The following is a 12879-nucleotide window of genomic DNA, read 5'->3' as shown; positions in this document are numbered from 1 at the left end:
ATCCAACAACCTTTCGGTTACTGGCCCAACGCCCTAACCACTAGGTTACTTGCCGCCCCTAAAGAACTCAGAACATGAGAAACAAGATTCTCTGGTCTGAAGAAACCAAGATTGAACTCTTGGTGGAATGGAGGAATGCTGGCACCATCACTACGATGAAGCATGGTACTGGCAGAATCATGCCGTGGGGATGTTTTTCAGCGGCAGGGACTGGGAGACTAGTCAGGATTGAGGGAAAATGAACAGAGCAAAGTACAGAGAATCTTGAAAACCTGCTCCAGAGCGCTCAGGACCTCAGACTGGGTCGAAGGTTCACCTTCCAACAGCACAACGACCCAAAGCACACAGCCAAGACAACACAGGAATGGCTTCAGGACTAGTTTCTGAATGTCCTTGAGTGGCCCAGCCAGAGTCTGGACTGGAACCCGATCGAACATCTCTGGAGAGACTTGAAAATAGCTGTGCAGCGATGCTCCCCTCCAACCTGACAGAGCTTGAGAGGATCTGCAGAGAAGAATAGGAGAAACTCCACAAATAAAGGTGTGCCAAGCTTGTAGCGTCCTACCGAAGAAGACTCGAGGCTGTATTCGCTGCCAAAGGTGCTTCAAATAAGTACTGAGTAAAGGATCTGAATACTTATGTAAATGTGATATTTCATTTTATTATTATTTTTTATACATTTGCTAAAATTTCTGAACCTGTTTTTGCTTTGTCCTTATGGGGTATTGTGTGTAGATTGATGAGGGAAAAAACGATTTAATAAATTTTAGAAAAAAGGCTGTAACATAAGAACATGTGAAAAAAGTCAAGGGGTCTGAATACTTTCCGAATGCACTGTATGTAAACTTATTCTGCAAAAACACCTGGAACCAGAAAGAATACTATGTATGCGGAGCCATGTCATTGTGTTGAAAGCAGTACAGCCACTGATCATTTATAGCCTCCTGTTTTTCATCCTTCATCATATGGGGGGGGGGCTGTGTTGGTGTGTGGGGAGCTCTGCTCAGAATATAGGCACACTACTACTGCTCTACATTCCATATGCTTTTGCATGCTAGGCCTAGGCTAGGGAGACAGAATACTTGGGTTATTTGTAGCCTACTCACGGCACAGTTACTCTTTGTGGCCCCGGTCCTGTGAAGTCCTGTTGCCCTATTAATTAATAGGTAGAGGCCGATGGTCAAGGTTGGTTGGGGTGGAATTCGTTTGTTCAGTTGCTTCCCAGCTCAGTAAAATCGAGAGGGGGATGGGCTGATACTCGTGGAGGGTCATTTTTAGCTAACCCCTGTGAAATACTGTATAAAGCCCCTATAGTGGCAGTGTAATAGTAGTTGTGGCCTCTCTTCCTGCCACAGCTTTCCAGCTCCTCTCACTATTATACCCAGGTCACAGGCCTGGGAATTATCTGCACATTTTACGTCGTTTTTTTATCACTCCTTTCCCTTCGAATACGTCTGGATAATTGTCATTCAGGCCCAAATTTTCTTCGACTGGGTTCCAGTAAAATACTTAATAACCTTTTGGAAGAATGCTATCCATTAAACTCTACCTCAGGATATTGGCTTTTTGGTTGCTCTTTTAAAATGCTTCTGAAACTGTTAATCTTTTTTTCACAGATTTTTCAGTGCATGTTCCAGGTCTGATTGCAACATTTCTTTATTTTGCAATCTGTTTTGTGAACCCTAAAAAAAGACAGGTGTGTTTGTAGATGAATAGAGATGAATAGATTTTGGACAAAACAAGTGGTAATTGTGGGGGCTGGATTACTTCCAGTTCTCTGTAAACTCACTGCCATTACTCAGAACTAGGACAATGGAGTTGGTATTGAGAAAGACCTCCTTGTGGTTCTCTTGACATGGCCAGGCTTTTTGTCCAATGAATCCCATGGACACATGGCGTCTTGTTTTCCCAACCAGGCAGTCGGAACATTCTTACTCAGACAAATCCATAATGCATCACTCAAACAGCGCACATCATGACAGGACAAAAATGGTGCAGTGGAGCTTCACAGGAGCACTGATGTTTAATTTTGCCTGCCTGAAACACGGACCTCAGACCTCGCCCCCTTTCTCAAAACAGCGGGTGGAACTTTAAGGATGGAATTTGCTGACTGGTCAGTGTGGCAACATGATCCGCTCAGTGCCCAACACCCCTCGGCTTTCCCAGAACCCTGTGCTAACACGGAGTCCCTCCACCAGCCGAGAGCCGCAGGGCTGTAAAGGGGGAAGGAGACGCAGGCTGGATTCATATGTATTTTTCTCTCCCTCTTTCTCTCCCTCTACCTCTATTCCTTTCTCTCTCTCCCACCCTCTCTTCCTCTCCTCTCTCTTATTTCTGCCATGTAATAAATGTCAAGAGGTCAGAGAGGCACTGTAGTAACTACACCATGTGTGTTGATTGCAACTGATTATTATTAATCTATAATTCAGGAGGGCCTCTGAAAAATTATTTTCAGAAAAATCACTTCAGTAAAGGTGTGAATAGTGATATTCTGAGGAAAGTGTGGCTGTGATTTACGTTCCCAGTGCTTAATGTAAACGTATCCACCTCCCAGCCCCGGGCTAGTGTTAACTGTTATGCTTTACCAATTGGGAGCAATTGACCTATTGACAGCAGTTGAAATTACCTGTCTAAAGGAGAGGCAGTGCGGTCTCTCTAAATGTGTAGTCATCACTCTGCCGGGTCACCCTAGGCTATGGGGAAGGAAGGAGTAAGAAGAGCGAGAGAAGGAGGCTCTCAGGGGGTGTTTAGAAAGCTATGGTTGGAAAAAAGAGAGAATGTGTGTCTTGGTTTTCCAACCAGGTGACGATTGTGGTGGGCCTTTCTGTTGGGAAACGAAATGTGCTGAAATGTATTGTCCCACCATCGTTCCCTAGCCTTTATCTTTGCATTTGACCAGAGCCATGGGCCCTCGCCAGAAGTAGTGCACTGAATAGGGTGCTATTTGGGATGGATCCCGCTCTGATGGGAGGGAGAGCGAGACTAAAAAGAGTGCTCGCTGGCTGGGCGCGATGGTCTGGTCTGTCTGAGATACAGTATGTTGCTGTTGGCTCTGCAAAGCACATGGTGGCAACATGAGAAATCCCACCATTCCCTCATTCCTCCCCTCCCCAGGGGAAGGTAAAGGTTAGAGACCCAATCATCATCTTTTCCTTTCGCCCCTCTGTCCTCTTTTCTCTGCTCTCTTGGACCACTTCAGCAGACAGTCACAATAATCTGGGAGCTCAAGGAAGTGATGTCAGTGAGCACTTCCCCTATATAGGGCCTTTACACCCACCTGGGATATTGATGCCTTATTAATACCGAAGGGTTGAAACGTTGTATCAATAAAATCACCTGGGATCATGAACAGCAGTGTGCGGAATTGTATTTTTTATATTTCATGAGTTCACCTATTTACCTTCAAAAAGTACGAGGATGTGTATATGTTCTTTAGCTTTTGTAGATCGAGAACTGGGCCTTAAGGGCTAAGGAGTTTACATGTTATGCATTGTGTAAGCCCCGTGCCAGTGTTTCAAAGTATGCGCAGGGCAACTTTTTCTTGAGTGGATGGTCAGGGGGCCGGGACATAATTACAAATAATTGTTGACTGCAAGAAGCCCAAACAGAGATAACATTTGACTAAAACATTATCATTGAGTTGCACCTCCTTTTGCCCTCAGAACAACCTCGATTCATTGGGGCATGGACTACAAGGTGTTGAAAGCGTTCCACATGGATGATGGTCCATGTTGACTCGAATGCTTGCCACAGTTGTCAAGTTGGCTGGATGTCCTTCGGGTGGTGGACCATTCTTGATACACACAGGAAACTGTTGAGCATGAAAAACCCAGCAGCGTTTTAGTTCTTGGCACACTCAAACTGGTAAACGCCTTGGAACCACGCAGCCATCATACCGCTCAGGAAGGAGACGCATTCTGTCTCCAAGAGATGAACATACTTTGGTGCGAAAAGTGCAAATCAATCCCAGAACAACAGCAAAGGACCTTGTGAAGATGCTGGAGGAAACAGGTACAAAATTATCTATATCCACAGTAAAACGAGTCCTATATCGACATAACCTGAAAGGCCACTCAGCAAGGAAGAAGCCACTGCTCCAAAACCGCCATAAAAAAAGCCAGACTACATTTTGCAACTGCACATGGGGACAAAGATCGTACTTTTTGGAGAAATGTCCTCTGGTCTGATGAAACACAAATAGAACTGTTTGGCCATAATGACCATCGTTATGTTTGGAGGAAAAAGGGGGAGTCTTGCAAGCCGAAGAACACCATCCCAACTGTGAAGCATGGGGGTGGCAGCATCATGTTGTGGGGGTGCTTTGCTGCAGGAGGGACTGGTGCACTTCACAAAATAGATGACATCATGAGGGAGGAAAATTATGTGGATATATTGAAGCAACATCTCAAGGCATCAGTCAGGAAGTTAAAAGCTTGGTTGCAAATGGGTCGTCACAATGGACAATGACCCCAAGCATACTTCCAAAGTTGTGGCAAAATGGCTTAAGGACAACAAAGTCAAGGTATTAGAGTGGCCATCACAAAGCCCTGACCTCAATCCTATAGAACATTTGTGGGCAGAACTGAAAAAGCGTGTGCGAGCAAGGAGGCCTAGAAACCTGACTCAGTTACACCAGCTCTGTCAGGAGGAATGGGCCAAAATTCACCCAACTTACTGTGGGAAGCTTGTGGAAGGCTACCTGAAACGTTTGACCCAAGTTAAACAATTTAAAGGCAATGCTACCAAATACTAATTGAGTTTATATAAACTTCTGAACTACTGGGAATGTGATGAAAGACATAAAAGTTTAAATACATCATTCTCTTTACTATTATTCTGACATTTTACATTCTTAAAATAAAGTGGTGATCCTAACTGACCTAAGACAGGGAATTTTTACTAGGATTAAATGTCAGGAATTGTTCAAAACTGAGTTTAAATGTATTTGGCTAAGGTGTATGTAAACTTCCGACTTCAACTGCAGATTCACCTGGTCAGTCTATGTCATGGAAAGAGCAGGTGTTCCTAATGTTTTTTACACTGCTTACATACTTTGGAACAGATTTCCAAAATAAAAATAACTTGGAGCTGATTTGCTGGTGTTTTTGCAATGTTTTATGTCCAGTATTGAAATAATGTTTTTTGCTCTGAACACTTGGGGGGCCAAATAATATCACCAGGGGGCAAATTTGGCCCAGTGGACCGCCAGTTGGGGAACCCTGCTTGAGAGGGAGCGCAGTGTCATTGCCTAGGGAAACAGTGCTATTTTTCATCCCATGTCTATAGTTACCCAACAAAATCCAGGTTGTCAAATTGGCTATTGTAAAATTGCACATTTCCCCTACCGCACACTGATCTTTGAAAAATGTGTTAATCTCATAAATGTATTGCTGTTTTCAACATTATATTTCAATCATGCAATTCATTCCAGTGTTGTGTTTTTATTAGTGATAACATATTGTAACCTATGGTAAGGGTAACTATGGTCTAGGAAGGTGTGGTAGGGTAAACCTATGGTCTAAGACAGTGGTTCCCAACCTTTTTTGGTTACTGTACCACCAACTGAATTTTGCTCTGACCTGAGTACCTCTGATGTACCCCCTCATGTGCGTCTTACCAGTAACACTATGGACTCATGAGTCTCCTCAAGTACTCCCATGGATAGGCCAAGTACCCCCAGGGTTCCTAGTACCCCTCGTTGGTAACCCCTGGTCTAGGATGATGTGGTAGGGTTTAACCTACAGTCTAGGGTGACGTGGTAGGGTTAATCTATGGTCTACGATGGTGTGGTAGGCCTATCAGTTATCACCAGGCTCACCCTGACCTCCTCAAAGTGAAGACTCTGGCTCAGAGAACACATTAGCTCTAAGTCCTGCATAATAATCAAAAGCATTCCACAGATCCCAACTCCCCTTCTCCAAGCCCTGATGCATGCCAGCAACAATATTGTGCATTGGACTCAGACCAAAGGTCCCTATCTGACTCACTGGCCAATAGACAGTGTATCTGCTGCGTAATTCTTCTTCCTCTTCCAGACTATGATCAGAGCCCAGACTCACAAGGATACAAGGACAGTCAGACCTCATTGATAATGTTGACATTGGTCAGCGGACATAGCCGAAAGGAATTATACTTTTGTTGACTTTCCTGTCATTAGTAGACATTCCAGACATGCGTGTCCCCTCCCTGCAAACCTTAAGCCAGTATGCCATGAAAGGGAATAAAGAGAAATGGTAGTATGCAGTTTAAAGAGAGATCTATTGAGAGACAGAGGAAAACAGGAGGCTGCTGCCCCTTTAAGGTACTTTAGATCCCCGAGTGGAGCCAGCAACAGCAGCATAGGGTAATGTATTTAGGTTGAAATGGACAAAACAGATTGTGTTTTAAAAGGTCCAGCCTGCAATTTCCTCTCCCCACAATTCCCTCTGCTCCCCCTCTTACAACTTTCTCTCACTCACTCTCTATCTCTCTCTCTCTCACACACACACACACACACACACACACACACACACACACACACACACACACACACACACACAGAGACATTTACATAAACACATCCACGCAGATCCTAAACTCACTCTGACAGACAATCTCATTAAATCGTTTTTTGGTAGTTTCTGTGTCATTCCACCAGAGAGAGGAAACATTTTTTTATTCCAGGGCCTCCCGAGTGGCACATCGGTCTAAGGCACTGCATCACAGTGCTTGAGGCATCACTACAGCCCCGGGTTCGATCCCAGGCTGTGTCACAGCCGGCCGTGACCGGGAGACCCATGAGGCGGCGCACAATTGGCCCAGCGGTTAGGGGGTAGCCCTGGATTTCCTTGTCCCATTCCGCTCTAGCGACTCCTTGTGGCGTGCCGGGCTGACTTCGTTCGCCAGCTGGATGGTGTTTCCTCTGACACATTCGTGCATCTGGCTTCCGTGTTAAGCGAGCAGTGTTTCAAGAAGCAGTGTGGCTTGGCAGGGTCGTGTGTCGGCGGACGCATGGTTCTCGACCTTCGCCTCTCCGTAGGGGAGTTGCAGCGATAGGACAAGACTGTAACTACCAATTTGGATATTACGAAAAAGGGGTAAAAGTTTTAAAAAATTTAATGAAAAAAATAATACTCAAAAATATTCTAGAGCCAACGTAAAGGAAAGCTCCTCAAAAATGTGTCTAATGTATGTTCAATTCGTCACTCTTGGCAAAAGAGGAGTGAAAATCAGGGTTGTACGGTTTGTTGGGCCCCAGAGCCAGTATGAGCAACTCAATGGCTGCAATGAATTCCTGACTGTGACTAATTTATTTTCACACTTTCAAACTCCATGCGTCAAAATGGCAGTTCTCGTGCTCTCCTGTGAAAACAGTGGATCGCTATCATCTTGGCAAGACTGGTAGTGCCCCCTCTAAACATTTTCCAGAATTCTCTCTAGGAGTATTCACGCATGATACCCATTTCTGTGACATGATTGTCTGAAACAGATTTGAGGATGAATGGACATGATAGGAAGGTGACAGTGAAAGCTGAACAAAGATTGTATTGCTTGAGATTTTTTTATATTTTCGCATATGTTTCTCATCAAAGGCTTCATTGGACTGCATTTCATGCCAGTCATATGAATCAAATCTGGAATTAGCTTTACGCTAATGGGCATTAGCATGACTCAAAGCATGGTAGAGAGAGGGAGCTCTGGTAAGTGTTACTCTGGGGGGTTAACCCAGGAAGAATCAAATAACCACGGAGCACATTGTAGTGATACTGACACACACACACACACACACACACACACACACACACACACACACACACACACACACACACACACACACACACACACACACACACACACACACACACAGAGTAGTAAGACCAGCACACAAACAACCCAATGAGATAGACACAGCACGGTAGGGTGACGTGGCCAGCTGACAAGGGACGGTGGTTACCATTTCCCCACAGACATAAACAGTGACACTATCAATTTCCTGCCTCCAGACTCCGACGGGTGAGCCATGCAGTGTGTGGACTGGAGAAGCCATCACTAAAGCCTCTCTCCACACATCAACACTGCACAGCTAGCTCTATGGACGGCTAACGCTAACCACATTAAACACGAGTTGTCCTGTAGTCAAATATTTAGTGTTAGCATTTTTCTTAGATTTATTTCACTTTGGCTATTAAAAAGGTTGACTTTGGATGGTACGAGGGCTCAAGATGTGTGAGTTACGAGGCAGTAAAGGCTTGTTAACCTCTGGTGCCCAGGGACTGAACTCTGTGTAAATGTTACTGTGTATCAGCATGATGTGATTTATGCAGAAAGATGAGCCAGGTTTCAGACATGCTGCTCACATGGATCTGTTTTAGACTGCTGGGATCCATATCAGGCATCACATTTATTTAAGAGGAGAGAATGGAGATGAAAGAAGATGAATCCCTTCTGTCTTTTCTTTCTGTCTGTCTGCCTTTCTCCCACTCTCCTATGCATACTCTCCCTTTTTTAAATCACCCCCTCAAATTCCCCCTCTCCGCTCCACCTTTCATTTAATCTTAACATCTCCTCACAGACACACTGTTTTTCTAATCCTCAAATCAGGACACACCAGCTTCTGTTTAAGGTTGATGTTTTCATGGCTGGAACATGATATCAGTTCAGATTATAGTCGTTACCAGGCTCTGCTTTGTTCTGTTCTGTATGGCAGCCAATCTCTGCCTGAAGTATGACACTGTAGCTACATATTACTGATTGAATCAGTTTTCTGTAAAATACTGTATGTCCCATTGTAACACTCTTACGTCTCCCTCTCCTGTCCCAGGGCCTCCCCGCGTGGCAGAGAAGATCGCCCACCGGCAGACGGTGCGGATCGGGCGCACCATGAAGCTGCAGTGCCCAGTGGAGGGCGACCCGCCACCCCTCATCATGTGGACCAAGGACGGCCGCAACATCCACAGCGGCTGGATGCGCTTCCGGGTGCTGCAGCAGGCACTGCGCATAAAAGATGTGGAGGCCGAGGACTCAGGCACCTTCATCTGCAAGGCCACCAATGGCTTCGGCAGCGTCAACATCAACTACACCCTCATCATCATCGGTGAGTCTCCTCCCCATCCACCTAGCCTGATCTCAGATCTGCTGTCTTGGGGTGTGACAATGACCATAGGAGTTGGCAAGACAGAGTGAACAGATCTAAGACTAGGCTTCCATCCACTACCACACAGTCCAGTATCTCCTCCTCTCCCTGGATGGGAGCAAAGTGGCTCTAATATGTGTATGATTACCAATGGCTTCGGCAGCGTCAACATCAACTACACCCTCATCATCATCGGTGAGTCTCCTCCCCATCCACCTAGCCTGATCTCAGATCTGCTGTCTTGGGGTGTGACAATGACCATAGGAGTTGGCAAGACAGAGTGAACAGATCTAAGACTAGGCTTCCATCCACTACCACACAGTCCAGTATCTCCTCCTCTCCCTGGATGGGAGCAAAGTGGCTCTAATATGTGTATGATTACACATGTCTGCTCTGCCATTGGTTAGTGGTTATAGACATATCATGCTCATCAGTGGAATGGCTCCTCTTCCACATTCATGCTGTTGGAGAATCACCACCACCCCCGTGACACCAGGCCAAGAAACGAGTGAACTTGACTTGAACAATAAGACACAGAAATACCCCTACATATCTCTCCTCCTGTATTGTTCTCTGTGAACAGACATGTCTAAAGAAACATGATAGGAAGAAAATGTAGTCTATTTTAGAAGAGAATAGCATACTGTGGCAGCCTAGGGGAGTCAGAGGTGAAATTCACAATAAAATAAGACATGCGGAGACCGCTCTGCGGTGCTTAAACCAAAGTTGCGGGGAGGTGCAGCAGTCGTGGCAAACTGGGGAATAAACCGTTGATAATACCCCAACAGCACAAGGAAAGTTTTTACCTGCTTCTTTGTGGTAGGCTAAGGCCAGGTTGAAAGAGCCTCCACCTTTTGCTGCTGAGGTCTCAATCTGGGGACCTAGCGGTATTTCTGGAAACATTGGGGTACACCAGATAGGGCAGTCACTCTCTCCCGGGGAGGGGCATGCCACTGCTTTAGAAGGTTCAAGTGATATAACTAGGTGGGTTTGCATCGCCCTAGTTGCTTTACTTTGTAGTTCACCGCATTCACTCGTTCTTCACTCGTGGCCAGGAATTTGGAGGTGGGGATGAGTACTAAGACCAGTTCTCCTGGAGTGAATTCGCGGAGATGGGCCCCCCTGTTGTAGACCCAAGCTTGGTTCTGCTGAGCCTGGAGCATGTGTTCCCGCATCAGAGGCCAGACTCACACCATGTAGTGGCGCATCTCCTCCGCGTATTCAGTAACTGACTGGTGAGGGGAAAGTTGTTGCTCCCAGGCCTCTTTTGCCACGTCCAGCATGCCCGGGCCCGTCTGCCGTACAGGAGTTCGAAGGATGAGAATCCTATGGATGCCTGTGGCACCTCTCTGATGGAAAACAGAACAAAGGATATTAGCTGGTCCCAATTTTTTCCTTCTGCATCAATGGCTTTCCTTAACACAAGCCCATCGGTTTGGGGATGCTACGCAGAAGTACGGATTTGGCTCACCTTTAACATCCTGCGCATTTCATTTCATTACCCGGGACATGAAGCACAATCCTTTATCGGTCAGGACTTATTCTGCAATCCCCACCCGACTGAAGATAAGGAACAGTTCCCGTGCCACGGCACGGGCGCTGGTGGCACGTAGTGGGATGGTCTCAGGATTGCGGGTGGCGTAGTCCATGATTACCAAGATGTACCTATGTCCTCGATTGGACTTCGGCAGAGGTCCCACTATGTCCATGGCTATCCTCTGAAAAGGGATCTCGATCATTGGTAAAGGGATTTTGCTAGGTTACCTTTTGGGGCTGTTTTCTGGCATTCAGCACACTGTCGGCAGTAATCCTGGACAGCCCTCTTCACTCCGGGCCAGTAGAACCAAGCCAGGATCCGATCATAGGTTTTCTCCACTTCTAGGTGTGGTCCAAGCAAATGTGAATGTGCTAGGTATAGGCTTTGGAGATGTAAAATTTGGGCACTACCATTTCGTCTCCCACTTTCACAACCTGATCAAATAAATTATTTTTGACCGCAAAATTTGGAAAGGCACGATCACTCACCCCATCTACTGGTTTTCCACCGACAGCTCTCATCCTCACCTGCTCCAGGTTGGGATCGGTGAGTTGGGCAGTGACAAACTGTCCCGGGGAGGTTCCCTTTCCTTCCTCCGCAAAGGGAAATTCTGAAAACATTTCGCCAGGGTAGTTCTCCTCCCCGGGGTTCTCTTTATCTCGGTCGGTGCTGGGGGAGCCGAGGGGGAAGCAGCAGCACAGGCTGGTATGACGCTTCTACGTTGGCGAACCATTCTCCTTTTCCCCAAGCTGTTCTCCTAGGGGCTGTAACCCCTCTGCTCCAGAATCTCTGGAAGATTAGCCTAGCCCAGTAGGACATCTACTTGGATTTTCTTTACTATCCCAGCTACAATCACAAAGCTACCTTGAGGGGTTTGCACCTTCCTCGTGGCAGGTGGGGTAACCTTTCGTATCTCCATGTATACAAGCCACTGTTATGGGCTGTTAAGGGGTCAGCAGGCTGGTATGACGCTTCTACGTTGGCGAACCATTCTCCTTTTCCCCAAGCTGTTCTCCTAGGGGCTGTAACCCCTCTGCTCCAGAATCTCTGGAAAATTAGCCTAGCCCAGTAGGACATCTTCTTGAGGGGTTTGCACCTTCCTCGTGGCAGGTGGGGTAACCTTTCGTATCTCCATGCATACAAGCCACTGTTATGGGCTGTTAAGGGGTCGGCAGCAAATTGAGGCTTGATGAGAGTGACCATACTACCTGTGTCCAACAAGGTGGCCGCATCCTGAATGCCTATTTTGACAGGGATCTGGGGTGCTGCATTGGCTTGACCAATTCTGTGCGAGAAATCAATATTCTAAACATAGTCTGGGATTTTTTTTTTACCTTTATTTAACTAGGCAAGTCAGTTAAGAACAATTTCTTGTTTACAATGACGGCCCAACCCGGACGACGCTGTGCCAATTGTTCGCCGCCCTATGGGACTCCCAATCACGGCCGGTTGTGATACAGCCTGGAATCGAACCAGGGTCTGTAGTGATGCCTCTAGCACTGAGATGCTGTGCCTTAGACAGCTGTCCCACTCGGGAGCCTTGATGGGATCCTCCTCTTTTTAATAGAAGCCATCACTCTATTTTCTCGCGCAATTGCATAGCCTATAGAATTGCTGCGCAACATGAGCTCATGGGCTCTCATGAAGTGTTTGATTAGATTTTCAATTACATTTGCATGGATGTAGAGTGCTGAGTACCAGTCAGTTAGCAAGTTTGGTAGGCTACTAATGACCATCAGCAGCATCAGAGCTTGGAGATGCCTAATTACCGTGATCTTAACGGTCACTTGGAATGTGACTGCCTTCATGACTCGTGACCGCCAGTTTGGAGGTAATAGGGTCACTGCAACAGCCCTAGCTATAAGCCATGTCTTGTCTGAGGAAAGGAGAGTGAAAGTATAGGAGAGTGGGGCCTGAGCCTGAGTGGTCTGGGTGTCTGCCTAATGAATCAGTGCCTAATTTGGCAGGGTGTCCTGGGGAGAGACGGACGCTGGGATGGAGGGAGGGTCATTCATCCATGGGCTGGTCTTGTGATTGCCCTTCCTCTCTCTCTCTCTCTCTCTCTCCCTCCCTCCAAACCCTAACTATTTAATGACATGAACCCTCATCCCATGGATGAGAATGTGCATGTTCATACAGTATTTGTGTTTGTGAGAGCGAGATCTTTTCCTTTTTCGGTGTACGCATAGGTTCAATGTGTGTGCTTGTATATGAGTGGGTGTGATTATAT

General features: G+C 46.4%; 1 protein-coding gene across 3 annotated transcripts in view; it reads left to right on the top strand.

Annotated features, from left to right (window-relative positions):
• Positions 1-12879, top strand: part of LOC139574035 (fibroblast growth factor receptor-like 1) — a 77190-nt gene that overhangs the window by 16060 nt on the left and 48251 nt on the right. For all 3 annotated transcript variants that reach the window (XR_011674691.1, XM_071398159.1, XM_071398160.1), the window contains one exon: positions 8801-9073. Coding sequence is in view for 2 of the 3 variants with exons in the window: in XM_071398159.1 (XP_071254260.1) it covers positions 8801-9073 (273 nt within the window). In the remaining variant the exon portion in view is untranslated. The remainder of the gene's footprint in view (positions 1-8800; positions 9074-12879) is intronic.

Source organism: Salvelinus alpinus, chromosome 4, assembly GCF_045679555.1.
Source record: "Salvelinus alpinus chromosome 4, SLU_Salpinus.1, whole genome shotgun sequence".
Lineage (NCBI taxonomy): Eukaryota > Metazoa > Chordata > Actinopteri > Salmoniformes > Salmonidae > Salvelinus > Salvelinus alpinus.
The sequence above is the reverse complement of the archived record's forward strand: the minus strand, read 5'-3'. Positions and strand labels throughout refer to the sequence as shown.